The following is a 25,646-nucleotide window of genomic DNA, read 5'->3' as shown; positions in this document are numbered from 1 at the left end:
GTCCCTGCCCTGGCGACTGAGAAATTCTGCTTCCCAGTTTTCTACGCTCGGGATGTGAACTGCGGAGATGGTGGAGGCTGTGGATTCCACCCACAGCAGAATCCGCCGGACCTGCTGGAAGGCTTGCCGACTGCTTGTGCCGCCTTGGTGGTCGATGTATGCCACCGCCTTGGCGTTGTCCGACTGAATTCGGATCTGCCTGCCTTCCAGCCATGGCTGGAACGCCTTTAGGGCTAGAACACTGCCCTTATCTCCAGAACATTGATCTGGGGGGAAGACTCTGCTGAGTCCATGTACCCTGAGCCCTGTGGCGGAGGAAGACTCCCTGACAGACTCGCGTCCGCCGTGACCACAGGCCAGGATGTGGGCAGGAAGGACTTTTTCCTTTGACAAGAGTGGGAAGAAGCCACCACTGAAGGGAGACCATGGCTGCCCGAGAAGGAGCAACGTCCTTGTCGAGGGACGTCGATTTGCTGTCCCATTTGCGGAAAAAGTCCCATTAAAGTGGGCGCAGATGAAACTGCGCTAAAGGAGCTGCCACCAACTTCTCTAGGAAGTGCATGAGGCGCCTCAAAGGGTGTGACTGGGCTCAAAGGAACGATTGCCCCCCTGTCTGTAGTGAACGCTGTTTGTCCAGCGGAAGCTTCACTATCGCTGAGAGAGTATGGAACTCCATGCCGAGATATGTCAGTGATTGGGCCGGTGTCAGATTTGACTTTAGGAAAAATTGATGAACCACCCGAATCTCTGGAGAGTCTCTAGAGCCATGTTCATGCTGTGCTGGCATGCCACCCGAGAGGGGGCCTTGACCAGCAGATTGCCTGAGAGAGTAGGACCGCTACCACAGTTGTCATGACCTTGGTGAAGGCCCATAGGGCTGTCACCAGGCCGAAGTTAGTGCCACGAACTGAAGGTGTTCGTTCCCTATGTCGAAGCGCAGGAAGTGCTGATATCCTGATACAATCGGCACGTGGAGATAAGCATCCCTGATGTCGATTGCTGCTAGGAAGCCTCCTTGGGCCATCAAAGGCGATGGCAAGCGGAGAGATTCCATCCGGAACCGTCAGGTTCTCTGTCCGTTGAGCAGTGTGAAGTCCAGAACGGGGCGGGGTGATCCGTCCTATCTGGTACCACGAACAAGCTGGAGTAAAAAGCCGCGACTACGTTCTTGAAGGGGAACGAGGATCGCAACTCCTCCTGCCTTCGGAGTGTTCACCGCCTGGAAACGTGCATCGGCTCGCTCGGGGGACGGAGATGCTGTGAAGCAACGAGTCGGAGGACGAGAACTGAGCTCTATCCTGTGACCGTAAGACAGAATGTCTCCTACATCTGTCTTGGACATGTGGGGACCACTCCCCTGACCTGGACCGCCATGCAGAAAAGGTTCTCTGTGCCCGGCGGAGGATGAAAATACCCTCGCCTGAGACGTCAAAGACGCTAATTGCGGAGCCCAGGATGACCGCATTGATCTGAGACAGAGCAGCTGAGATAGCCTGGAGTGCCCAACCCTGCAAGGCCGGGGCAACGGACGCGCCTATGGCTTCATAGATGGATCCCATTAGGAGTGCTATCTGTCTGTCCGTGGCATTTTTGAGCGTGGACCCGCCAGCCACTGCTACTACTGATCTAGCCGCCAGTCCAGAGACTGGAGGGCACCTTATGACACTGAGCCGAAACGTTAACAACGTCAGAGAGGAAGGGGCAACGTGTGTTATAAGGCGTTCAGTAAAACGCTTGTCCGGGAAGATGTGCTTCTGGACACTATCTGTGCATTAGCTGGACTGGGACTGCGGTTCGTAATAACTAGAGGCCACCCCTGGAACACGCTTCGTCGCAGACCGATAGAGGCCTGGGGCGATCCCGCAGTGCCCGGGCCTGTGTAAGGGGCCGGTCTGGACTGCAAACTCCTAGTCTCTTAGCCGACCATTTGTCCATAGCCTGAGACATGGATAGTGAAAATGACCCAGAGAGTTTCTCAGCAAAGCTGTAACTCTGTCCCTGCCGCCTGGACAGGGAACGCCGGCGAAGTTATCATCATGCAAACTCTGTCGCTGTCATCTGTGCAGTGCCCGTAATATAGGCGCACAAGAGGTTAAAATAAGCCAGTGTCTTGGCACCCTTACTCTTTAAGAGCAGACAACATTCTGTCGTCCGCAGAGTAATCAGTGAGGGTATACAGCCAAAAACAAAGAATGCTGCCGAACAGTGAAATCATATACCATATAAATAAACACACATATATATATACACTGCGGCACCAAGGGGGGGACAACACCCTAGGAAGACCACCTTTGAAAAAACTGGTGCCCCCCAGTGCTCAGTGAGGGGGAAGGAGGATAGCAACGTATGCTCCAGCCCTCCCCACGTTATGATGCAGGGCTCTGTCTGCGGGAATCCGGTGGTCTATAGTGATCAGTGAGGGGGGGCGGAGGCAAGCGAGGGGTGCTCCAGCCCTCACTGTCGGCAACATACAGACCATCCCGCCCTTCTCCCTGACTGGCAGGCTCAGGGGCGGGAGTTTAACACACTAGGCCGCAAAAAACCGGGGACTAAAGTACAAACCGCGGCCGGCAAACAGGCACGGTTGGCGCGGTAGTCCCGGATAAAAAATGCACACCGCAGTCGCAGCTGCGTCTGAGGCCAAGGTGCTTCATGCACCAGCAACCAGTGACCAGCCCCCAGCGCTGCGTGGAAGATGCTGCGCTTGGTAACTAAGGTAAATATCGGGTAACCAACCCGATATTTACCTTTGTTACCAGCGCACACAGCTACACGTGCAGAGAGCAGGGAGCAGCGCACACTGAACGCTGGCTCCCTGCTCTCCTAGTTACAGCACACATTGGGTTAATTACCCGATGTGTGCTGCAGCTAAATGTGCACAGAGCAGGGAGCAGCGCACAATGCTTAGCGCTGGCTCCCTGCTCTCCTATTTACAGCACACATTGGGTTAATTAGCCCGATGTGTCCTGCAGCTACATGTGCACAGAGCAGGAGCCGGCACTGACAGTGAGAGGGCGGAGGCTGGTAACAAAGGTAAATATCGGGTAACCAAGGACAGGGCTTCTTGGTTACCCGATGTTTACATTGGTTACCAGCCTCCGCAGAAGCCGGCTCCTGCTGCCTGCACATTTAGTTGTTGCTGTCTCGCTGTCACACACAGCGATCTGTGCTTCACAGCGGGACAGCAATAACTAAAAAATGGCCCAGGACATTCAGCAACAACCAACGACCTCACAGCAGGGACCAGGTTGTTGCTGGATGTCACACACAGCAACATCGCTGGCAACGTCACAAAAGTTGTTCGTTAGCAGCGATGTTGCTAGCGATGTTGCTTAGTGTGATGGGGCCTTTATATAAAGAGGAATCATTGTTTATATAAGTGTGGTCTCGGGGACATGAGATTACCCATTGCTGTTTTTTTTTTAGTCCCCTTTACATTGCCTGTTGGCCTTTTTACAGTATTTGGAAGTATATGATGTTGGCAGGTCATCCACTTTAGCATAGCTACTCTCATACACAGCAACGATATAGAAAGTTGTGACAAAAGTCCTGTACTCTCTGCAGAAGAGTGTTCACATAACACCAACTTTTCTCAACAATCAACATTTATTAATAGATTAGTTTTTACTCTGTGTGATAATATGTAGATTTAACAATACAGGAAACGAAACTGCATTTACAGGAACAGCGCTGCCTAAATGCTCTATGCACAAAGAAAGGATGTGGTGACACTACTCAAACTGCCCATTTAGAAGAAATCATCCCTTACTGGTTTATTTAGGTTTCTTGTGAGACTAAACATATTTGTCTTCATTAACGCAATAATACAAACCTACCTGACTGTTACCCACACAGTAGAAATTTGTGTCAGCTCCTACCGGAGCACTCTGAACACTCTGGATAGCTCGCCCAGGACCGATCCTACATTATTATCTATGGATGACGACGCTGCAGCAGTCTACAATACGACTGCACTAGCAATATGGCCTGAAGACTATGACGTGAAGCAGACACGCTGCCTCCTGTTTAATGTAAACAGAATTATGTGCTCTATTGCTGCACTCTGATATTCCAGGGGCTTTCTGTGAGAATTAACTCTTATCAAAGAGTGAGCAGTGAAGTGGAAATTACTTAAGTGCTTCACTGTACTAAATAAAGCTTAAATACAACAGTGAAGAGGTAAAGCTCATCACTATGGAGAAAAAAAATAAAGCGTTCCTCCCACACAGCGCTGAGGAACATGTGAGATCTGCATCTGACTGCTGACTGTGAAGAACAGCGTGCCGGGCAGCGAGGGACGGATCCATCAAGCCAATCTTTTGTCAAATAGGTCATAGCCAAAAGTCCTTGCTGAATATTACTGAAGACGAATTAAAACAATGTGACATTTATATGCAAACCTAGCAAAAATTATCCTGCAGGGGAAACTATGCAGATATCTAGATGAAACATTGTACATGATCTGCAATTGTACAAGAGATATGAAGGTCATGCTGATTTCTGGTGGTACTCCGATAACCCCACCTTTAGCTTGTTATAATGTAATAACCAAGGTGACAAAACCAACAAATAACCCAAAATAAGTTATAAAAAGCAACTGAGAACCAAAATCTGTTTACTTTACAATGGTGCATGGTTTACACTATATTTAAAGAGTATTTGTCACTTGCTGAAAAAAATTAGTTAAATATCCTGAAAATTTTTTTTTTGTGATGCACCACTTTATTGCTGAGATATTCACATTTGATGCGTTTGGCTCGCAGCATGTAAAATTTCTGCATGCAGTTCTGCTGGGCGTTTCCCTGGGGGTAAGCACATTCACCCCTCCCCGCCAATCAGAGCTCAGCACCGTCTGAGACTGCTACATTGTGATTGGCAGCGTCTGAGAGGGGTGAAAGTGCACGCTGCCAGAGAAGAGTCTAGGGAAACGCCCACATGACTGCAAGCAGGAATATTGCATGCTGTGGGCCAAAAGCAACAAATGCGAATATCTCCCCAAAGAAATGGTGCAGCACAAAACAGAAAAAAAGCAGCAGAAATACCTTGAGGATTTTTACTAAGTATTTAACAGATTTGTTTTTAGCAACTGACAAGCCCTTTTTAAGCTTCTTTGACCCAAGTGTCAAGTCATTCTAATAGTTGTTTGCCATTATTTATATTCCATGCTGACCCTAAAGTCAGAAGAAAAGCTATTGGTTCTCAAAATTAATCCTAAAGAAGTGGTTCACTACTCAGCAATAGTGGCCCATCGATGTAAAGCTCATAAAGGCGGCTTTTATCAAATAGCTTGCGTAGTCAATGGTGTCTCGCCAATTCCCATCCCCAGGCTTCGTGACCGTTGAGATCCGATGAGGTCACATCAACTTCCAGTTGACCCAACATGACCTATGTGGGCTCCCTGAGTGACTGGGCTGCGGGCAGCATTTAACCGCTAGTCACAGCCCAGCATCTCTCACGCTCTCTCCTTAACTGCAGAGTGCCGGAAGAAGGAGCGATGCTGAGCTGTGTGGTGAAACTGCACCATACAGAATGGGCCCCACATATCCCTCCATACAGAATAATGGGCCCCACGTAGCCCTTCATATAGAATGTGCCCCATATAGCCCTCCATACAGAATAATGGGCCCCACGTAGCCCTTCATATAGAATGTGCCCCATATAGCCCTCCATACAGAATAATGGGCCCCACATAGCCCTCCATACAGAATAATGGGCCCCACATATCCCTCCATACAGAATAATGGGCCCCACGTAGCCCTTCATATAGAATGGGCCCCACATAGCCCTCCAGATGGAATAATGGGCCCCTAACAGCCCACCATATAGAATGAGCCCCTCATACAGAATAATGGGCCCCACATAGCCTTCCACACAATAATGGGCCTAACAGACTTCCACACAGAATAATGGGCCCCACGTAGCCCTCCATATGCAATAATGTAGCAACAATATAGTTTCAACCAAGAATATAATTTCATGGTTGAGGTCTTCACTATCAGAACCAGAAAGAAAAAAAAATGATTTTGGTTAAAGGAAGGAACTAGGAAAATATCTACTCTAGTATATTTTGGAGACTGTCTAAAAGACACCAAAGTGATAAATTAAGGGTTTTGCTATAGGATGCTGTAAGAGGGCATATGATCACATTAAGTAAAATGACACTAAATGCTGACTTATCTTTTCGGATTTAAAGCCTTCCCGAAGCAAAGAATGAAAATGGTGAGTATTCTACATGAAGGAACCTGATCATTGTTAGCTTATTCTGGATGCGCACTAAAAAAGTTATGGTGAGTGAAAACAACTTTCTATGCAATGTGTTTGTGTGGCGCCCTGGACAAGCCAGGACGTCACAGGTACTACAACACACCCCACACCCCGGCTAGGCACATCAAGGTCAAAACACAAATCCTTGTTGCCTTCCTCCAGGGGCTGATGTCCACACCAGGGGGTGGGCCAGGCGGTTGGCCCCGCCCACCGAGGAGTTCACAGTCCTGGAGTCGGGTAAAGGAAGGGAAGTCAGAGATCAGTTTTGGAGAGTGAAGTGGTAGTAGAGGAGACTGACCGTGTCCGGGTGTGTGGCCCGGGCACATACAGCAAGGTTGGCAGACGGTGGTGACCGTCTGCAGGAGAGGCTGATTGAAGTGAACCGTAAGGACCGGGGACGGGCAATGGCCCGCCGGTATCGGATCGGGGAGCGAAGAGAAGCCAGCACCATTCGGTAGGGCTTACGGACCCCGACCAGGCTAGGAGTCGCCGGAAAACCGGTCAAATCCGTTAGCGAAGGGAACCTCCGGGGTTTCCCAGCAGTCAAGACCCGATTGAAGGCAACCGCTCAAACCGTGAAGGGAAATACAGTCACCGCCAAGGCTACAGTTCCCAGGGCCAGAGCCTGCGGGCAAAAGGGGCTCCCCTCAGCATCCATCCAAGCTGGGGAGCGGGTTACCGGTGGGAAGCCACTGGAACCGTGAACACAACACAGGTGCAGGGAAAGGCAGTCACCACCAACCTACCGGGAGAGCTACCGCAGCCGTCTGTGGGACCCGTCCATCCAGCAGTTTGTTTTACCGGAGACTTTGCATTCATCATTGGCTGAGTGAGTACCACCGTGCCGTGCGGCACTGCACTGCCCCGTGACCCTGCACCTCACCAGGCCCCGTAACCCGCCTGCCATCCCTCCCTCACCGGGCCCCGGGACAACCAACCCCCCTACCCACGGAGGGGAAAAACAACATCCAAGCTGCTCCCTGTCATCGCTCCCGGGATCCCCGTCCAGAGCAGCGGTGGTGTCACAACCTCACCACAAAAGTGGGTGGCGTCACGGACAATAAATCCCCAAAACCATTCCCCTTTTCACTCACGGGCGAGGAGCGCCACTCGAGTCCCCGGGATCCGGCCCACCGCTCGAGCCACCACTGAGCAGCAAGCGAAGCAGCAGCCGGACCCGAGCAGTGGGTGAGCGCAGCGTCCCCTTCCCGCCCGCGACATTTGGTTTTAGGCAAACATACTAACATATGCAGAATATTGATACTTAGGCTAAATGTCAACAGCAGAAAACTTACATCATCAGTGTCTTTGACTCTGAGGATCTGTTCTCTGAGGTCCTGTAGATCATTAAATGTAGACTGTGCAGTTATGGAGTACACTAATGCAAAGCCTTGTCCATTCTTCATATAAAGGTCCCTCATTGCTGTGAATTGTTCCTGTGTAAAAGAAATAAAATAATGCACTGCAGGTCACTACAGTCTGATGAACGCCAGCATTTTATATACCCATCATATACTAACCAGCACGTTTATCTAGTCCAGTGTGCCGCCAAAGAGCTTTTATAGGTGGCAAACAGAACGCCACAAAATGTCAATGCTCAGTCAGGTATTGTAAAGAGTAAACTTTGCATGGCGGCACGGACAGGTTAGGATTGAACAGAGGATTGTGACATATTAGTGACCCCTCACATAACTATACATGAGACACACTAAACATACCGTTCCTGCCGTGTCTAAAATTTCGAGCATACATTGTTGACCATCAACTTCAACTTGCTGTAAAAAGAAAAAGAAATGCACGTAAACCAATAATGAAGATAAAACACAGTGTCTATGGGTTAGTATGTATAGATATATGCAATATAATAAAGAGGACTATAGACAAAAGTAGTACATTACATCTTACTATTTACATCCAAAGCAGTTCTGTACAGGGTCATTTACTGAATATATGGATGGAAGCAAAAAAAAAAAAAAAAAAAATAAATAAAAAGGTTGTCCAATTCATACACAATTATTAAATCATCTAAAATTAAGAATTTCCTAAATGTTTCTGCTACATACTTGTTCTGGGCTTAGCTGATTCTCTCTCAGGACCTCCACTTAATGTGTCCATGTGCTTCTTCTCACTGGCACTGGACACATTGGGTCGAGGTTCAGAGAAAGAATCAAAAGATCAGCAATAATTATTTACCGGTCATTTCTAGCCACAAGACGTCTTTTTAAACTAATCTGATCAAAAACAAGTTGTGTTTTCGGTGATCTAACAAAATAAATAATCTATATTAAAGGGCGCAATTACTTTAAAAGGGAATCTGTCAGTAAGATCAATCCTCCTAAGCAGTCAATATGGGAATGTAGGTCAAAGGAAGCTGAATAAAATGATACCTGCGATCTGACATATTCCAGAGAAATCCACATTTTTCTCAATATATAAATAGTATGCCAAGATCTATGTAGCAGACACTAGAGTTGAGCGAGTACCGAAGTATTCGTACTCACTATACTCCTAATGAATACTGTCCAATACTCGCGTATTCATTCCGAATGCAAGTAGATGGGGAATATTCGCAATGTAATGAGTAACCTGAATTCCGCACTATTCGATACTCGCATGAATAGTATGGCATTCGGGTTACTCGTTACTTTGGGAGCATTCCCCATTGACTTGCATTCGGAACGAATACACGAGTAATAGACCGTATTCATTAGGAGTACTCGCTCAACTCAACTCTAGCGGACACAGATCTCACTGAGATTCTGCTTATTATAAATGAATGGATGTGTTACAAGTGTGAGACATGTAGATGAAGAGAGCAGACTCAGTCATTTTATGTCTCACACTGATAACTTCCACTATCATTTCAAATAGACTCTGGAGGCAGATTCTCATTCAGAACAGAGTCGGGCCCATCCCATAGATCTTAACATAATTTGCATAGAAAAATGTGGATTTCTGGAATAAGACATGAGATGGCAGATACAGTTTTTTATTTAGCTTCCTATGACCTACATTCCCATATAGACCGCTTGGGAGGGGTCATATTAGTGACCTTGATTGTGGGAGTCCTGAGAGGTTGAAACCCCACTTATAGGAATAGCCATTTGAGTAGTCTCAGATCAAATCCGTCACAAAAATTTTTAAAAGGAACTTTTATTTCCCCCAAATTCGAAAAAAAAAGATTCAATAAATATTTTAGATGTTTTTATTTTGTGAATTTCTAAATTATTTTCAGTATGTGGCTATAGGACAGCAATTTATCCTAAATTGTCGCTTTGACCTGTAGTGCACAGCAATGCCTAAGATTTGCTTTACATAAACCACACAGACATGTCTCAATCAGAAAAAGACCTAGTGACTTATACAAGTACTGCAGGCAAGCTTTGTGACCCGTGCAGAGGTCACTGCGCAGAGAGGGAAAGGAAGTGAACTGTCACGATCTTCTATCCTCTATTGAGTAATCATAAGATATCTATTAAGCGTTACCTATGTTCAATGCTTAGCAGTAATCTCTATAAAATAAGAGGTGTTCTCCTATTGTGAAGACTGGATGCCTTCAGGATAGTGACATGGGAAAACGTGACGTATAAAATGGACCTGTCTGCTTAATAAAATGCCTTGTGTACGACAACCATATCACAGCCCCATGTCCTTACTCCTTGCAGGTCAAAATGGCAGAAGATGTGCTGTAAGAATATGAAGCACTCGGCTCATAAATACGCTAAACTCAGATACTATGGGCCTGATTCATCAAGACTTGTGATACACATGTAGTAAAGGGCATGCTACTTAAGGAATAAGGGGCATCTTACCACTGATCAGTGCACCTCACCAGAAAGGTTACTGTCATGGGGCAGTGGACCAAGTTTTATGACAATTGAGTCATTTGGCGGGCAGGTATCACAATGTCCAGTTCTGCACATTTTGGAGGATTTGTATAGGACAAATGCCAAAAATAGCAGCATTATTGGGGAACTTTGAGGGGAGCATAAATTTAGCGACTGCTTAAAAATGTTTTATGCAAGAACTCTGGCTTAAACACTTTGATAAATCGTTGCATATGTATCTGGCTTACTGCTTCAGCTCTCCTAGCAGCCAAATAGCACATTTTATTTGTGATATGGGTACTAGGAAAGCCAGCTTGAAGCTATACATAGATCATTTACAACATTGCAGACGGTATGTAGGTTACGCCCCGGACCTTATCAGGGTGTCACAGGGAACTGCACCCCTGTCTCTTATGGTGCAGAACTCACCCTCCATGGTTCTGGGTTCCTACACACTGGTATTGCTCCCATCAGCACTCAAATCCTAGCCACACTTCCCAGCACACCCTGTCAGGCACACCAGTGGGTGGTCTAGTTGGAAAACGGCCACCCGCCTAGGGGTCAAGCAGACTGGTGTGAGGGACACAGCAAGTCTTAGAGTAGCCCACAGAGCGTGAGGAGCTGAGGGAGTTGTAGCTCCCTGTGTGACCTTGGTTGGGCCGCAGACAGTGGTCTGGGACCAGAGTAGTCGGAGACCCGGTCGCAGGGTATTGGAGAAGGGTGCCCAGACTTCGTTTTGGAGAACGCTCGGCACCGGAAAGTCCAGTAACCGGACCGGTACAGAGCACGGCGGGGTACAGGACCCTAGATCAGGGAGTAGCTTCACGCAACCTGATAATTAACCTGTGGAGAATAGTCTCTTTATGAGCTTTCCCCAAGAGCTCAGAGATGGAAGGCACCAACACAAGGAGGGGGATAGGGCTTTCCAGCTTATGCAGCCTACAGAAATTCCAAGTGTCAGCCATCGAGAGCACAGCTCCCCTATTTAAATATAGGTAGCGGGACCCCGACAGCTTCAAGCCGAGGGAGTCACTCAAACATTATCTAAATGTGCATGGAAGCAGGCTCCAGATCACCAACAATAGCAGCGGCGACGGATTCCCGGACGAGCTCCCCAGAGTGGCAGCGGCACCCAGAGACTTGATTTACTTCTGTGTCAGAGTCTGCTTAATGGTTGCACCAACATCCACACAGCCTGAGTGAGTACGCTGCCCTCCCTGCATCCTGCCTGCTCGCACCACGCCATCCTCCACCTATGCTCCAGAGTCCCAGGGTCTCCCCTACCCGTGGAGGGAACACCATCTGGTTGCCCTGCTCCATCTCCCCCGGGTACACCCATCCATCAGCAGCGGCGGTACTCCCCTTACCGCGAACCACGGGTGGCGTCACAAACTCTCCCTTGTAAATATTCCCCCTTTACACTTCGGAGTGGCCGCAAGCCCCCGGGGTCCAGAGACCCTTGAGCCACAGCGACCCCGGATCCGATCAGTTCGACTGCTGCAGGGGCGGTACATGTAGAGATTTATTTTTTTGGGGTATTTTGGCACAGGTTCCTGAAAAATTGTTTAAAAAAAAAAAAAAAACAAACACAAAAGAATGCGAATCTTAGTTATTTGCCAATCAAAACATGGTAAAAAAAAAAACAAAAAAAAAAAAACTTCAAAAATTCTTTGAAAATGATTCAAAACAGCTTTAGAGAAACAAACGCCTCCAAAAACTGCCCTAAAGCATTTTACACGCAAACTGGTAATATTTAATTGTCTCCAGAAAACTTTTATGGATAAAAGGTGTGTGAATTTTATATGAGAAAAATGCAAAATGACACAACTGTAGTTATTTATCCGTAGAAACTCAATCAAGAGCCGAAAAATCCCTCTTCTGCAATTAAGGAAGGCTAATCGTAATCACACTATCGTAGCATTTTTTTAAGGTACTGTTTATTCTTACATAAGCCCACTTCTGCCTGTCTGATGTCCAGCAACATTTCTATTGAGGAAGAATAAAATGTCACTTGCAGTCAGAATGATGTGCAAATGCTGTCCCTCCAAAGCTGCAGGCGATGGAAGGCCATCGCAATGCTCTGCAGGAACTGCTGACAATATCGTTTCCAGACTTTTAGTGCATATTTGTGCAGCGGAGCTTGAATGAAAAACAAAAAATGATGCGCTAATCCTTCCTAAATTGTATATATACTAAAATATTACAATAAACCTACATGTTGTTAAAAAAAAAAAAGAAGAAAAATGATATAACTCATGGGCTAGAAAGAAAGTGGACTGGTATATTTAGGGGGATATTCCACAATTGTCTCTATTGGGAAAAACTTACCATATTTTCCAGATTATAAGACACACCTCCGCCCAAAAAAAATGGGGGTAAAATGGGGGGGGGGGGGTGTCTTACTAGAGTGGCGGTGGTGGAGCAGGGTTACAGGAGGCAGGGTCAGCGATACTGAGTGCTCAGAGGAGGGGGGTATCACTGCAGTGGAGCGGCTCAGGAGGGTCACAGGACGGAGGGTCGGTGATGCGGCTGGTGCCATTGATCTGACAGTGGGCTCCATTGAATCACCCGTGGTTGACGCGGTGGACTTCAAGAAAATGGCCATGGAGTTCTATCTACGCATGCGCAGATTCCACGGCCGTTTTCTTGAAGTCAATCTGGTCAACCGTGGGCAATTCAATGGAGCCCATAGTCCACCGGCAGGTCAAAGGTGCCTGCTGCCGTAACACCCCCAAGCCGACAGTATCACCAACCCTCCGTCCACTGACCGTCCTGAGCCGCAACACCCCTTTCTCCAAGCCCACAGCATTGCTGACCCTGCCTTCTGTGACCTCAGCTCCCCCCTGGTGAGATATTATAAGACGCACTAGGATTGTAAGAATGACCCTCATTTTAACATTAAAAACTATTTTTCCCAATTTCCATCCTCTAAATTTGGGGTGCGTCTTATAAAACAAAGTACGGTCCTTGTTATTTAAGCAAACCTAAAAGCTTCCAATAAAGCAGCATTATCTCAGGCGCTATTAATCAGACACCATGGACAGCAGGTATGGTGAAGATTTTGGACATTAGTAAAACACTTTGCACACTTGCAAATGGACAACTTGCGTCTTCAGATTCCCTGGTCAGTTTATGTATAGCACAAGATATGGCCATCATCATTACCAACCTTTCTGTAGGAGTCTTCTATTGTGGGATCATATTTTTCAACAAAAATTCCTTGGACGAACTGGACGGTCTGTTGAAAATACCAAAAAATGTTTATTAATGGAAAATATGAAAAATGAGAGAAGAAAATTAGGCGGAAAAGCGTCAGAAATTATATTAAACATTCTAATCATGTGATTGTGTCAGTTTTGATAACGATGCTCGCATGCATCACCCTCTGATAACGTAGGGATCGATGAGACTGGACTGGAAATAAAGCAAGCCCCAGTATTAAAAGGGTTGGAAAAGCATACCTGCCTTCTAAAAGACGACCCCCCCCCACAACTTTCCACAGGTTGTTTGGTATCTCAGCTCTCCTGAAATGAAGGGTGACTGGCTGCAATACCACATATAACCTACGGATAGGTGAGGCACTGTTTTCAAAGGACAGCAACCATGTCTGTGAAATCATTTACAACCCCTTTAAAAAGGGAATGTCAGGTCCCGTCTGCCCTAAAACCCAGCAGTATTGATAGCTGTATGCCCAAATTCCCTCCCTAACCAGCCCTGTATAATGCTATTTACTAATATGAATGTTTAAGAAACGATATAAACCTCACTGTCCCAATGCTAATTAGTAGTATCAGTCCTTTCAACAGTCTGATCGGCCCTCTTTCCGTGTTATCGTCCCTGTGGGCATGATAACACGATTTCAGTTAGCCTCATCACCGCCAGCTCCTGGAAATCTTGCACATGCACACGGCTCATTTCAGCTGTGTCAGTGCTCCTCAGAAGCAGAGTGTAAGGTTCCCGACATCACTAGGCTCGCTGTGCATGAACAGCAAGTTCAGGAGATGACTCGTGCACCTGTCTGTAGAAATTAATGAAGCTGGAAAGTGTCCACACTGCTTGAGGCGCACGGACAGGGCCAAAAGGAGCCGTGCGCATGCGCGAGATTCAAGAGCTGCGGTGACGTCAACTCATGCAAATCACACCCCCAGGGGCAATAACATGGAAAAAGGGAAGATTAGTCTGGTGAAAAATATATATCTCTCTCTCTATATCTCCCCCCTCTCTATCCTCATTTATATAGCTCTATTAATTCCACAGCGCTTTACATACATTGGCATCACTGTCCCCATTGGAGCGCACAATCTAGAGTCCTTATCTGTAGGTCTTTGGAGTGACGGTGGAAACCGGAGTACCCGGAGGAAACCCACGCAAACACGGGGAGAACATACAAACTCCTTGCAGATGTTGTCCTTGGTGGGATTTGAACCCAGGACCCCAGCGCTGCAAGACTGCAGTGAGAACTAATACATCTGCGACTAGTCAGGAGAAATAACACCCTGCCACTAGTCTAGGGCCTGATAAGCATGGGGACTGAGGTTTATACTTTCTTTTTTAAAACATTCATATTAGTTAATAGCGTTATACAAGGATGGTTAGGGAGGGAGTTTGGGCATACAGGTATCAATGCTGCTGGGTTGGAGGGTATAGGGGAACTGACAGGTTCCCTTTAATAGTGGTTTGATATAATGCAATGTAGTTTAATTCTTTAAGGATATAACCAGTATGCTCCATTTCACAAAGCATGTTAGTTACACTATGGAATCATTTGCCACCGTGGTCACATTGGGCTTGATGAGCATTGGTAAATGAAGTCAATCTGCAATATGAAGCCGTATCCCTCTGACATGCACTGTTCTTTGTAATCTGCTATTACATGTTACAGAGTTGCATGAAGCGGACAGATGTGCCAAGTCATATATGTGCCATTATAAAGAGTCATAGTCTTGCGCTATCCAATAGCCTGACTTTCCCGTCCATTGAACGCACACCAGGAAGCCTTGGAGACTAGTACAAACAGATAAAGTACACAAGAACGCTCACTTCTCCCATTAATGGTGTCACATACTGTTCTAAGCTTATCTAAATGTCTCTGGAAAAAGCAGTGTAACATCTGCCTCTGCCCATTAGCAGTGGAGGCGGAACAGGCAATAGACACTTATTGATCCCTCTCGTCAGCATCAGCCAGGGAGACACCCCATGGGTATAGAACACAGCACACCGTTTACCGTGCCGTCCTAATGCAGGTCATCTAGATATCCAGGTCTCCACCACAGAGGAGTACATGCCGCATGGGTTTACTGACATCGGAGAACTCAAATATCACAATGGCGTCTCGGCTGGGTATGATGGGAGTACAATTCAATTGCAATGAATGGGTGGAGCCACAATACACTGCCTATAAGTGCCGGACAATTTTCTGATTCTTTTTAAGCCCTTCAAGAAAAGTGAATGTTGAAGATGTAAAGCAATGTTCTCGCAAAAAAAAAAAAAAAAAAAAAAGAAAAAAAGAAAAAGATGCTTTATGTTAATGTAGTGTGAAAAACAAATCAGGTGACCGTTCACACTTTCTCCAGGTACAGGAGAGAAAATGAAAGTAGTGATCTGGTGAATATGGGCAAATAGTGCGGATGGACCGTGTTTGTACATCTGCCGCACTCCACGTCATCCCCATACTGGTAAGGCTGGTTTCACACTACGTCTTTTTAACATCCGTCCTTAACGTTATTTTAGCGGACAAGCGGATCCAGTGCAAATGCGTTTTCATTTCAATGCATTTGCAATGGACTCGCGTTAACATCCGTTCACCTGCGTTTGCCTGCGTTATAGTGAGGATCCAGTGACTTGCAGTTTTTTAACATGTTTCAAAAACGCTACTTGTAGCGTTTTTGAGCTCCGTCCAAATACTGCAAATTGCTGGATCCTGACTATAACGCACGCAAATGCAGGTGAACGCTGGCGTGCTGATAGACAGGATCCTGCTTTTGTACTGAGCATGCCCAGAAAGTACTGAGCATGCCCAGAACCAGTCTCGAGTGATCTGTCTATCTCTCTACTCCGTCCCTCACCCCCTCTCTCTATCTCTGTCTTTCCCCCTTCCTCTCTCTCCCACCTGAGAGCTGCGGACACTCGTAACCAAGGTAAATATCGCGTAACCACTTCTCTTAGTTACCCGATGTTTACGTTGGTTACGCGTGCAGGCAGCCCGGCTCCTAGCAGCTGCAGACACTCGTAACCAAGATAAATATCGGGTATCCAAGGCCGATGTTTACCTTGGTTACCAGCGTCTGCAGCTGTCAGAAGCCTCCTCCCAGTCTAGTTCCCCTCACTCCCGATCACATGACTCCAGTGCCCGCCCCTAAACATCCAGTGCAGGATCCTGCAAAATAACAGATGCGTTTGCATACGTTATTTGCTGTAAAAGCAGGATCCGTACTTCCGCTAAAAAAACGTTTTCAGCGGATGTTAAAAAGACGTAGTGTGAAACTAGCCTAAGAATAATCTCTTTATATAGTGCCAAACATACTGCAGCACTTTACAATTAAGATAATGAATACAAGCTAATAATTAAAACCCTCACTGAAAACAAACATTCAGATTGGACTGCAAATAATCACAGTATGCTACGCCCTTTACCCTTAAGGGGGTGACCCAAAACTACCACTGCATTCTGGGATAGTCAAAGTGTCAGGGGGCAGAGGCTGCGGTCACTGCTGTAGCCTCTGCCCCCTCTCTAAAAAGCAGCATCATCAGTGACCTCCATTTTTGGGGCTGGTCTGGTCCCTGCTCTGATGAGCATGCATTGGTTGTCCATCTTTTTTTTATTTTTTATATAGCGCTAACATATTCTGCAGCGCTTCACATACACCAGGAACACTGTCTCCATTGGGGCTCACAATCTAAATTCCCTATCTGTAGGTTTGGTTTTTTTTGGACGTATGCGCAGTAGATTCACGTTACTGTGCAAAATGCACAGTAACAGTGCGCTCCCTCGCCGACTCTTATGAGAAGTAATGAGCAAGCAACAGAGTGCACTGTCAGTGCGCACTGTAGGAAGAATAGTCGCCATTCACAAAATGTTTCTACCACTTGGTGATGGCTTCATGACTATCTCAGAACACACTTGGATTTTCCAACAAAGAGCCTTCAATGAGAAAAATAGAGAGTGTGTGTGTATATATAATTATATTGAATGTATATAATGCAAGCCTGCAAGGGCCCTCTTCCCTCTGTACTAGTCTGTATATATATATATATATATATATATATATATATATATATATATATATATATATATATATATATATATATATATATATATATATATATATATATATATATATATATATATATATATATATATATATATATATATATATATACACACACACATTTTTTTTATGCATGCATGTGTATACATACATACATACATAACAAAAGAAAAAAAAAGTACATTTTTAGTTTCGGACCACCTCTAAGCGTGGCTTGGAATGCCCTCAAGCATTTATCTATTGCTCTGCCTGTCTAACGGCACAGATGCAACATCACTATTGGTTGTTGCACCTGTGGGGTGGATAGTAATATGTAGGTGGCCGCCCCTGTGAGTAATGAGTGCAGAAGCTTCACCATTCTTGTGCCTTACACTTACAATGCTATGCATGGCAAGTGTACAGCTCCAGCACTGTAAATGTATGGCAGATGTCACCAAGGCGTTAATGGTCTCTGTGCTTGACGTGGAGGAGACATGGTGGCCACCAGGGAACAACTAAACCGTAAAGCTGCAGGGCTCAACAATCCATTTTCGTTTGCTGACCCTGCAGTTTTACAAGGCCCCTTTGCACTAGTTTCTAATTATAGCTTTACTTCCTAAAAGCAAAATTAAGCACATTTCTGCATATGACTCATTAAAATGTCCTACCATTTTGTTGCGATAGATTCTAAGTACCTCCTCTACATAGCTGGCTGCTGCTTATGGCGAGCAGACGGCTCTGGGCTACTGTAAACTGTACTGATAGATAAAAGCTAATGAAGACAGTGACCTCCAGGAGACACAGCTTACATTAACACTGGTTCACCCAAATGAAAAATAGCTTATACTTGGAGCAGGAAGTATATCAGGCCGTCTGAAAATGAATGTAGGAATAAAGATTGCAGCCTGATTAAAGGGTGGCCATACTTTCAAGTAACTTTTCAGAATTATGTATGAAGAACAACACTGACTTGTAACCTGCATTTCACCAATACTTCCTCAGTAAGGCTATGTGCGCACGTGTGTGCTCTGCACCGCACCGAAAATGTGCGCTTCAGAGTGCAGCTGAAAAGCTCCGTTCTGAAGCGCATGGTGCCGGCAGATTCGTGCGCTCTGCATGCTGCCTCTCCCTATAGACAGCATGCAGAATGCACGAAAGAAGTGACATGTCACTTCTTAGAACGCAGCGATTGCTGCGTAACTGCATGTAATACGCACACGTGCGCACATAGCCTTACTCTCAATAGAAAGCTCTGCACAATGTTTTTGGGTTTTGCCTCCATAAATTACAATAAGCTGTCACATGAAGCAGTCTGTCTGTCTTGTCTGCACAGGATGGCCTAAAGCTGGAATATCATGGATGAGAGGAGAAAAAGAAATTGGATAAATGGAGAAGGAAGCAAATACTGTATCTCTAATAAGATATATTACAAACGTTCTTAGAAACGCCTGTGCTATTGATTTATGTAAGGTTTGTTGAAAGTACAGGTCCTCTAAGGCAGACCTGGGCAAGGGGTAACTGGTGTAATATTTGGGTGTAGTGATGTAGTATATGGGAATGTAATGTAGTTTTACAGGGGCAGTATATAGTGCTGTAGTGCATTACAGGGGCAGTATATAGTGCTGTAGTGCATTACAGGGGTAGTATATAGTGATGTAGTGTATATTATATATATATATATATATATATATATATATATATATATATATATATATAATATAATATAATATAAATATATATATATATATATATATATATATATATATATATATATATATATATACACACATACATATACATACACATACATATATATATATATATATATATATATACATACATACATACACACATATACATACGCACATATACATACACACATACATACATATACACAGTATTGGGTTGAGTATGTTAGTCCGGCCCTCTAAAAGGATTCCAAGTTCTCATGCGGCCCCATGAGAAATTTAATTGCCCACCCCTGCTCTAAGGCAACTAAATCTATACAGTACATAAAGGAAATATTCCATGGCACAGGTGATCATATCCTGCCATGTTTTTTGGTCTTGAAGGAAGCATATTTCATAGGCAGATTCATTTCACGCCATGCAACAAACTAAGATATCAGGATCAGATAGCAGTGTTTCAATAGTTAAGCATGCATTATGCAATATAGGAGTACACTGTCAAAGAATACTGCATTGTCACCACACAAAAAAAAGAGGCAAAACAGAATTTGAGATGTGAGCCAAATGTCAAGTTTCACTTCAGGTATGTAAGACGTAAAATTAAATGCTATTTTGTAACATAGGTTTATAGTTGGAAGAAAATAACCCAGCCATGAAGATTGCATTTCCTATCCCTAGCAGCAGTAACAGCCTCCCCCATCAGCATTCAACTCACTATGCAAGTCTGAAAACTAATAAATCAGAGTGCCAGAACAAACAGACACGAGGCATCTGACACAGGAAAGAACAGGGAACTGAGCGGACTACAATAAACAAATGACAACATTCTTTCTATCCTCACCACCCGCTCTGCACCATTGTAGAGTTATTCAGCTTCTCAAAACGTCTCAGTGCTTTCTTCAGTCTTTCATACTATGTTCTACTTTAGCTGCTCCGTTTTAGTTGTGTCATAGTACATTTTCAAGCTGAAGGCAACGCAAAGCACTGATCAGAGTGGTCCTAGCTGCTGAGAACCCTACAAGTAGCTCGAGCTATCCAAGAAAGTGTTCACCTGTATGCTGGGCCCTTTCAGGTGCAATCCCAATTCACCCAAGGGAACCTGTCGCCCTAAAAGCTGCGGCCAGCACCAGTGAGCCCTTATATACAGCATTCTAGAATAATGTATATAAGAGCCCAGGCCGCTCTGTACAGTGTAAAAAAGGGGGCGGAAGGATCTTATGGGCGTCACTGATCTCCGCCTGAAGCCTCCTCTCTTCCTTCCATCGCTGTTCTCCTTCCCAGCTCCGCATGGATGATGTGACCTATGTCATCCACAAACATGCCTCCATTGCGCTCCTGTGCATGCATACTTCTCTCTGCCCTGCTGAGGGCAGAGCAAAATACTGTAATGCACAGATGTAGAGAAAGGTCAAAGACGGCCAGAGAATGTGCACTACAATGCTTTGATCTGCCCTCAGCAGGGCAAATCAAAGTGCACATGCGCAGGAGCGCGTTGGAGGCCTCTGTGTGGATGATATAGGACGCATCATCCACATGAAGCTGTGAAGGAGGATGGCTACTTCACAGGATAGAGGAGGCACCGGACCAGAGACGCCCATTAGACCCGTCCACCCCGCAGGCGAGTATTATAAGTGTTTTTTACGTTATACAGAGCGGCCTGGGCATTTTATATACAGCATTCTGGAATGCTGTATATAAGAGTTTACTCCTTGTGGCCACAGCTTATAAAGGGAAAAAACTGGTGAGATTCCAGTTAAGCACTCCTGTCCTATGATCCTGACAATGAAGGGGGGGAAGCTCCTAAATCAAAACTTATGACATGTTTTGCTGTAATACTGCCTTATTATAAGGTTTAATTTACATATCATATGCTGTCAGTTCATACGGGTATAGCTGAAGGTGGCAGGATTTTAGACTTCAAATTTATGACCAAGAAGGTAACCTCTTAAGGAGGATCGGTCTTTCCCAACAGCCTGACATTTCCTGTTGGCGAATAATGCATACCCCATTAAACAATTCTGGAGAGGCCCCCTATAATTGTGTCCCATAGCTCCTGGAAAGGTATAAATAAACTGACATCAGATGATAAAGGTAACTATAGACGTGATTCTGAGGTCCTCTTCATTGTTTACCAGGTACATCTTTGTACTTTTGGTATTTATGGCGTCTTGTTTGATTGAGATGTCACAGGTCATTCCTGGTTAGACTTGGTCCTTGCCAAGAGCACAAAACTGTACCTGGTAAACAATGAAGGGGACCTCAAAAGCACAACCCTATAATTGGGCAAAGGTTCCAGGAACCACCTACTGCAAGACCGGGTCATCTTCACGAAAAAAAACCAAAACTACTTACCAGTGCAGACTTCCCGACACCACCTGACCCAAGGACAACCAGCTTATATTCACGCATGGTGCAGGCCTTGATTTAGCAACTCCACACCCTTAAAAATAAAAATATACAGTATTAAATAAGGTTCCATTACTACAGAAGCATAAGAATCACTTTGTGGGAAACTAAACCCTGCATTCTGCTGGGACATAGAAATTTATGGCAGATTGCTGCGGATACACCTTTGACATTGAAATAACATCAAGGAGGAAAAGGCGTGGAATTATGGAAGTCACAGGATCAAAAGACATGGTAATGATGTGCAAATGATGAAAAACTGGAAACAAAATTTCCAGAATATCTATTTATTCAGTACTGACAATGAGCCCCATCAATGCATTGCCCACATGGTCTTCAGGAGTGAAGAAGCCGGAATGAAGACCATGTGGTCAACACCATGGAGAGTCCTTCAAGACGGAATGTCACACCGGTCCTACGCCACAGATTATGATGTGGGGTGGAATTATGTATGGCAGCTACACCTCTCAGCGTTACACTCATTTGGTGGTGGAACTAGTGGTGTGGCATTTCTCCAAAGTGTCCCAGGAGTTTCTTTTCAACACAACAATGCTATGCGATATATTGCTCATCGTACTGTGAGCGGCATGGGTGGTCCAATGTGCTACCATGGCCTACAGTGTCTCCGGACTGGTCTTCTATTCAACATATTTGGTACCTCATTGGTTGCAATATCAAAGGGAGCTGCCAGCAGCAGTTCTGGATGATTTGAGTGTCCATGGCAGAACATTGATCAGACAACCAGTAAAAAACTCATTGATAGCATATGAAGTGTGTGTATTTCTGCGCTCCGCGCTGGTACTTGACAATGAAAAATTGAGATCTTTTTAAAATATGGTTTCAATTTTTACATCATCTGCATATCATTAACACGTCTTTCCAAAATGTATGACTCTTCCTTCCTGGTATTGCAATTTCATGTCGAGGAGTGTTATTAGTACATTGCTGACCAGTTCCATATTTTAAAATGGGTACTCCAACCTTCGCAAAACTAAAAACAAAAAAGCCACAAAATACACAATCTCCTGATCACAATATCATAAAACACACACAGCCGCTCAACATTAGTGGACACTGTCAGTTAATGTAATAGGTGGTTACAGCTTTTCTCCTTACACAGAGCAGTGACTAAACACACGCCGGTGCTGCCCCCGAGACTGAAACCGGAACGCTGCCGGGAGGATTAAGGTTCATCTCCTCCCAGCAGCAGGGTTTTATGTGTAGGCGTTGGGGAGGTTCAGAACGCTATTAACCCCATATCTGCAGGTTAATAGCATTTTCCCAAGTGACAGGTTTCCTTTAAGCAACCCCTAATGTCTTAGATTGATGTGTATGAAGTCCCATACATTATCCAGACAGCTTTGGAAATCTCTCTCTTGCACAGCCAAGCAGATTTCCAGCAGCGTGGGATAGAAGTGTAATGGACATGATCCATATCAATGGCAAAGGGACTGGCTTGGCTGACGCGGAGCATGGTTCGGACATGCCCATCATACTACTCAGTGCTCGAACAAAACACCGGTCATGTTCATAGTTCATTTCCGGAGACGTGGGGTGCACAGAAAAGCTGTTCGAAAGCCAATTTGATATTAAAAAAACATGGTGGCTGTGGTTCAGAGGAGGAAAACTTGCTGACAGTTTCCTTTTACAAGTGAAATGTTTTCTCTGAATAATCATATGAACAAGTATAAACCAATACATAACAGCACTTCATTGCTTTGCCACCAACAAAACCAATTGTAAACCGTGATGCTTTTCCTTTAATAAATCCATGGGCAAAGGATGCCGAGGAATAATATTGATAAAAATATCTCTCGTGCCAGCTTCACTTTTTTTACAATCCTTTTTTTTCTCATATCAAGAAAAAAAAAAACAAGCATACTTTCAAGTGTCCATTTAAAAGTAAGCTACAATGACACGTGGTATCTCTTTTTGTTCCGTGGGGCCCATTTACTTTCATTGGAGAGTTTGAACCCTGACAGCGAATGTTTGTTGTTTTTCTTTGGAGGGGTGGGAGAGAGTTGTAGTGAAGGGTTGTGGAAAATTAGGAAAGCAAAAAGAAAAAGATTAACTTAAAAAAAAAGTTTAGAGAAAAAAAAGGAGGGAAGAAAAATCAAAGTGAAAATATAAACAGAAAATATATTATTTAGATGAGGTTTTTATGTTTAAGTGTGTTTTCTTATATTTTTTCCATATTACAGACAACTTGCAATTTTCCCACTGGCCACTAGAGCTATCTTACTCTCACCTCCTGATGCAGGAAATAACACTAGAAATTAGCAGCAGTGAACAGGTCCTATCTTTTGTATTGAAGCATCTAATGAGCGTGTGCAAAGGTCTTCGTGAAGGGAGGGAGAGCAGGTCAGTTGTGACATCGCTTATTGTGATTGCTGGATCATAAGTTAGCAGCTGGGTTTGTTACTTGTCCTTGTAAACCTGCCTCTGATCAAAAGGAGCCTGCTGAAAACTCTTCCCAAAAAGGACCGGACGTAGGAGTCTAAAAAAGCTCCAAGGGCCGGTGTGAAAGTTCCAAGATTACCGTTTTTAATAAAGATTGTAGTAATAACCCCACCCCCCAAAAAAAACTACATACATTAACAATGTTTTTAAGTCGTATGTAACACAAAACCCAATTTAAACAATGAGCCATTATTTGATAGCAGCCCTTTAATAAACAAGTTGTAAAGAACAGTGGAATCAGTTTTACATTCTTTGAAGTTTTACTCATTATAAAAGAAAGATCCAACTTTGTTCAACATTAGCCTTTCTCAGATCCACCCTGAATGTCAATGACATCTATTAAATGCTGCCAAGCTAAACAAAATAACACAGAGAAGCTTATGTGCATGAGAACTATTGTTAAAAATAATAAAAAAAGCTTGTTTTTAACCCCTTCTGATGCCACAGGTTTCCACCAGGTAAAATTATAAAGCCTATACTCCCCTCCTGCACTGGCGCCGTTCCAGCAGAGCCACAGCTCACGGGGTGTTATGACCTGCGTCAATTCAGGGCCGGCTTCAGTAACTCTTGTCCTCTTTTGTCCTAAGGCGAGGAATCAACAGGAAGTGAGCGGTGCATCTCCACTTACTTCCTGTTGATTGCTCGTTTGGTCCGAAGGCAGGAAGAAGGATACCGGGGCTGATTGGAAGCGGGTCTCACATGACTTCATAACCCCATTGTAGTGCAAATGTGTGAGTGGTCTTTGACATTTCCCCCGTGCCTGCACATTACAGTACTTTGTCTGCCCTCAGCATGGCAGCGAGACGTGCTCGTGTGCAGAGGAGCACAATGGAGACCTCTGTGGATGACGTAGGACGCGTCCTCCACACGGGGCTGGGAAGGACGACGGCTACTGCACAAGATAGAAAGGAGGCAACGGACCAAACCACCCACAGTGGAGTATTAAAGCTCTTTTTTTACATTATGAGGGGAGAAGGATGCTGGCATTGATTGGAAGCGGGGGTCGTGTGACTTCATAACCCCATTGTAGTGCACGTGGTCTTTGGCCTTTCCTAGTGCCTGCACACTACAATATGGGGATCTGCCCTCAGCAGGCCAGATCAAAGTGCGCCTGCCCAGGACCGCAGTGACGGCCTCTGTGGATGACACAGGGTGCGTTATCCACGCACGACTGAGAAGAGGCACGCAAGCAGCGACACCCATCGGACCAGACCACCACCCAGGTGAGTATAATAAAGGTCTTTTTACATTAAACACAGCGGTCTGGGCACTTTAACAGTATTCTACAATGCTGTATATAAGAGCTTACTGGTGGTGGCCGCAGCTTATGAAGGGAAACTCCTGGTGACAAGTTCCCTTTAAAAGGAATTAATCAACAGGTTTCTGCTATGACATCAAGAGAGGTATGATATCGGGGCAAAGACCCCTATTCCAATGATGTGTAATATGCTGGGCTGTATGTTGTATTTTTAATACCACCACTGTTTTATCTCCTGTAGATCTAGCAATGCTCTAAATGTGGAGCTCTGTATAACCCCGCCCACATCACTGATTGGCAGCTTTCTGGGTACATTGTACATGTACAAAAAGCTGCTAATCAATGGTTGGGGGGCTGGATTATACAGAGCTCTAGTGATCATCTCTTGCTGATAAAACAGCAATTTTAAATCAGAACTACAGCAAGCAGCCCAGCAAGTGACAACAATGGAATCAGGATCTGTCTCTACATTATGCTGCTCTCAGGATATGTTGGA

The 25,646-nt window shown here is 45.0% G+C and overlaps 1 protein-coding gene across 1 annotated transcript in view; it reads right to left on the bottom strand.

Moving 5' to 3' along the window:
• The window catches only part of RAP1B (RAP1B, member of RAS oncogene family), a 94,262-nt gene that overhangs the window by 20,836 nt on the left and 47,780 nt on the right, over positions 1–25,646 (bottom strand). Inside the window, exons 2-5 of the mRNA XM_075344828.1 lie at positions 21,379–21,466; positions 13,261–13,329; positions 7,983–8,039; positions 7,560–7,700 (exon numbers count right to left, since the gene is read on the bottom strand). Coding sequence (XP_075200943.1) covers positions 7,560–7,700; positions 7,983–8,039; positions 13,261–13,329; positions 21,379–21,435 — 324 coding nt within the window. The 5' untranslated portion in view covers positions 21,436–21,466. The remainder of the gene's footprint in view (positions 1–7,559; positions 7,701–7,982; positions 8,040–13,260; positions 13,330–21,378; positions 21,467–25,646) is intronic.

Source organism: Anomaloglossus baeobatrachus, chromosome 4, assembly GCF_048569485.1.
Source record: "Anomaloglossus baeobatrachus isolate aAnoBae1 chromosome 4, aAnoBae1.hap1, whole genome shotgun sequence".
Classification (NCBI taxonomy): Eukaryota; Metazoa; Chordata; class Amphibia; order Anura; family Aromobatidae; genus Anomaloglossus; species Anomaloglossus baeobatrachus.
The sequence above is the reverse complement of the archived record's forward strand: the minus strand, read 5'-3'. Positions and strand labels throughout refer to the sequence as shown.